At 39.7% G+C, this 3,297-nt stretch overlaps 1 protein-coding gene across 1 annotated transcript in view; it reads left to right on the top strand.

Moving 5' to 3' along the window:
- Positions 1 to 3,297, top strand: part of LOC106524587 (HMG box-containing protein 1) — a gene marked incomplete at its 5' end in the record, with an annotated part of 25,352 nt that overhangs the window by 3,028 nt on the left and 19,027 nt on the right. The window contains 4 exon segments of the mRNA XM_014018448.1: positions 787 to 891; positions 974 to 1,169; positions 1,297 to 1,429; positions 1,542 to 1,653. Of these exon segments, the coding sequence (XP_013873902.1) occupies positions 787 to 891; positions 974 to 1,169; positions 1,297 to 1,429; positions 1,542 to 1,653 (546 nt within the window).

The raw sequence follows: 3,297 nt of genomic DNA, 5'->3' as shown, positions 1-3,297 counted from the left end.
GTGGTGTACCTAATAAAGTGGCCGGTGAGTGTAGGGTATATTGTGAAATCCATGCTCTGTCTCCGCGTCTTTTTATTTGTGTTCACCGTCATAAACTGAAAAGAGCTCCATCCTCCAGTACATGAGATTGTCAAAAATACGAGATTAATTTCCTGTTAGAGCAACAGGTGGTGCCCTTTTATTATGTTAATAAATTATAAGAAAACTTATAATTTAGCAACTCTTCATTAATTAAAATCCTCCCAAAATTGGGACACTCAAACCTCTCCACCACGATAAGGTGGCAGCCCAGGGAGAGGTTAAAATAGTGTTTGTCCAAATAAAAAAAATAATAAAAACTTTTAGGTTTAGCGTTAAAGATGGTGATGAGCTAACAGCTAATCTCTGCTCAGACTAGCCATTAGCTCTGGCTCCAACAAGTCTTCTCTTGTTGACATCGTTTAATAAATTTGTAAATAAAAAGTTTCTGCGCTGCTATTTTGTCATAAACCCCTCWATGAAACTAGAATGGACCRTTCTGGAAGCTGGAGGTGGGCGGTGTGAAACACCTCTTTTGTATTTAAAGAGACAGCATCAAAATAAGTTGATCTGAGAGACACCTCAGAAAAGGGGCGGGGCTTGTGGAAATATAATAAGGAGGAATTCAGACCAAATCATTGCAATTCTAAGAAAAAAAATTTTTTTGCAATAATGTGAACTCTGAACAAACATAATAACTATTTAATAAAACATATTGTCTAAAGTGTTAAAGTTTAATGGCTGTTGTTGTTTTGTCATGTCCATCAGGAGKAATAAACACTCATGGAGACCAGTCCCATGGTCCTTTGCTTTGTGACAAACACTTCATGTCCTCCCCCGGCATCCCCACCAGCGACACCTACATGGAATATGGTTTGTACTGAGAGGAGAGGAGCAGCGGTCCAACCTTTTTTTTTTTACAACATTAATAAAAACAGAGTTTTCCTCCTCTCAGACGATCTTCCAGATCTGCAGGAGGTTCAGGAGGAACCGACGGCTCTGCCCGTCTTCCAGGTAGAGGTGGGCGTGTCGCACCAGGAGCGACACGCCCACACGCAGACACCGCCTCCGGACGCCCTGTGGCTCACACAGCTGGCGCACATCGCCACCGGGCCTCAGAGCCCGCTGCTGCAGGAYCCCGCTCACAGCAGGTGGGTGAAGATAAATCAAAGAAACGACGGAACCAAACGTTTCCTGTGTGATTTAGGTGACGAATCCAGCTATCAAAGCTCGTTTCTTCTCACCTGCTGCTGCTGTTTGTATGTTTTGTGGTTTCAGCTTCTCTTCACTCAACACCCCGAGCACCAGTAGCAGCAGCGATCTCCACTCCTACGCTCGGCCCCCTCCTGTTCTCCCGAGCAGCGCAGCGTCACCCCCCACAGCTCCCAGCAGGGAGCGCCGACGCAGCAGGGTACAGCCGAGGCGACGTTCCGTTTTAGTTGCTTTTGTTTTTCGTTTTCTTCAGTCTGATTTGTTCCGATCCTCTTGTTTTCTTTTTATGTTTGTTTTTGTTTGCTGGACAGATGAGCAGCGAGTGCGGCTCTGCAGTCTCCACCAGGTCGTCTCTGTCTGATGATGAAGACATGGGCTGGAGTTTCTCCTGGCCTCCTACAGCCTGGCACTGTTTCCTTAAAGGTAGACAGACAGCTTTAAGTTTAGAAAAGCCTTTTCTTCTCCGCACCATTATTTCTTTCATGGACTCAACATTTACTATACACATTTCATTGATGAAAGTGCATTTTTTGATCTTAATACCAGTTACAGTAGATGCAACTCTACTCTTATGGGGTTTTTTTTTTGTTTTTGTTTTTTTTGTTTGTTTGTTTTTTTGCTGGGGATTAAACAAACTAGCAACTCATTGCGACAATCAGTTTGTCCAATTTGTTTGAACCAGCTGGCCTCCCTGGTAACTGATGCTGTCCCCATCACCAGATTTGAAGCATTATGAATAAAAAGCTAGAACTCGTTATTAATTTTTTCAGTTTTCATTAAGTGCATAAAATCGGAAATCGGATAATGGTTTGTCATCAACATTTTTATTTAGCAAAAGTTTTAACAATTTTAACCAAAAGATACACTGACCATATTAATACCAGTTCAATGAAACTCTACTCTTTTTTTTTTTGAAAAAAAAAATTAATTTTGTTTTTGTTTACTGAACCAAAATAAAAGTTGGATAAAGAAACAATATCGATTTTCAATTTTGTGTCCTAAATTATACATTAAAAAAACAGATAACGAACGCTCACTTTCAATTTTTTTTCTTTCCTTTTTTTTTTTTTGTTTTTGTTTTTGTCTTGACCTAGAAGTTCATGCTGATAATCTGTTTGCTGAATCAGGAGGTAAATTCTGTTTGAACYATCTGGTCTCATCCCAGGCCCCATCTCCAGATTTGAAGCAGTTTTGGACACATTTTAAATAAAATGCGAGCACTTGTTATCAGTTTTTTCAGATTTCATTAAGTGCATAGWATTGGAAATCGGATAATGGTTCRTCCAAATTTTRCTGTTTTTTTCTTTGCCTTTTTTAAGGTTTATTTTCTTTTTATAAGAAACTCAATTTAAATTTATTTTGGCCCATTAGTCCTTTCTCTGTCTGTGTTTAAACTTTGAGTACTTGCAAGTAAATCTGCTTGTCCATCAAATATTCGGGTGCCCGCCCAGATTATGCCGTACCATGACCTGCAGCTGTTGACTTAACGTCCAATTTTAAGTCAAATAAAATAGACAGGGTGATGTTGACACAGAATATTAAAACAAACAAAAGCCTCTCTTGATCCCTACAGGACAATCTATTCAGAAATCTGAAAACAGACTCAGTATTTAAAAAAGTTCTTCATCAAATGGAATTTGATTTGCTGGGGACCTGACATTTTTCCTGACAACTGAGGGAGAAATTGGTTTGAATGTTCTCCTTTCCTACCTTTGGTCCTCCTGCCCAACGTCCAGRTGGTCTTCTCTTCAGTTTTTTGCTTCTTTTAAATCTTATCAGCAGGTGGAGCCAGAGGGATGGCAGGGTTGAGAAGTGCCACCCTTTGGCCACCCCAGGTGCCACCCAAATATTTGACAAATGGGTGGGGATGTTTGGTTTTGTGTTTGCATTTAAATTTTGTTGAAGTTGTCCGATATTACTGGATATAATTTTTCAGCTCTGTATACAGTATTTAAAAATGGCTGGATTTTAGCCCTGTGTAAAATTAGCATTAGCATAAGCAGTTTGCTTAATTTGAGATTAGCATCGACAATTCAAAACAAATTTAATCTCAATAAGACTTAAAAT

Source organism: Austrofundulus limnaeus, unplaced genomic scaffold (genome assembly GCF_001266775.1).
Source record: "Austrofundulus limnaeus strain Quisiro unplaced genomic scaffold, Austrofundulus_limnaeus-1.0 Scaffold193, whole genome shotgun sequence".
Taxonomy (NCBI): Eukaryota; Metazoa; Chordata; class Actinopteri; order Cyprinodontiformes; family Rivulidae; genus Austrofundulus; species Austrofundulus limnaeus.
Note: the sequence above shows the minus strand (reverse complement) of the source record. Positions and strands in the feature narration are given on the sequence as shown.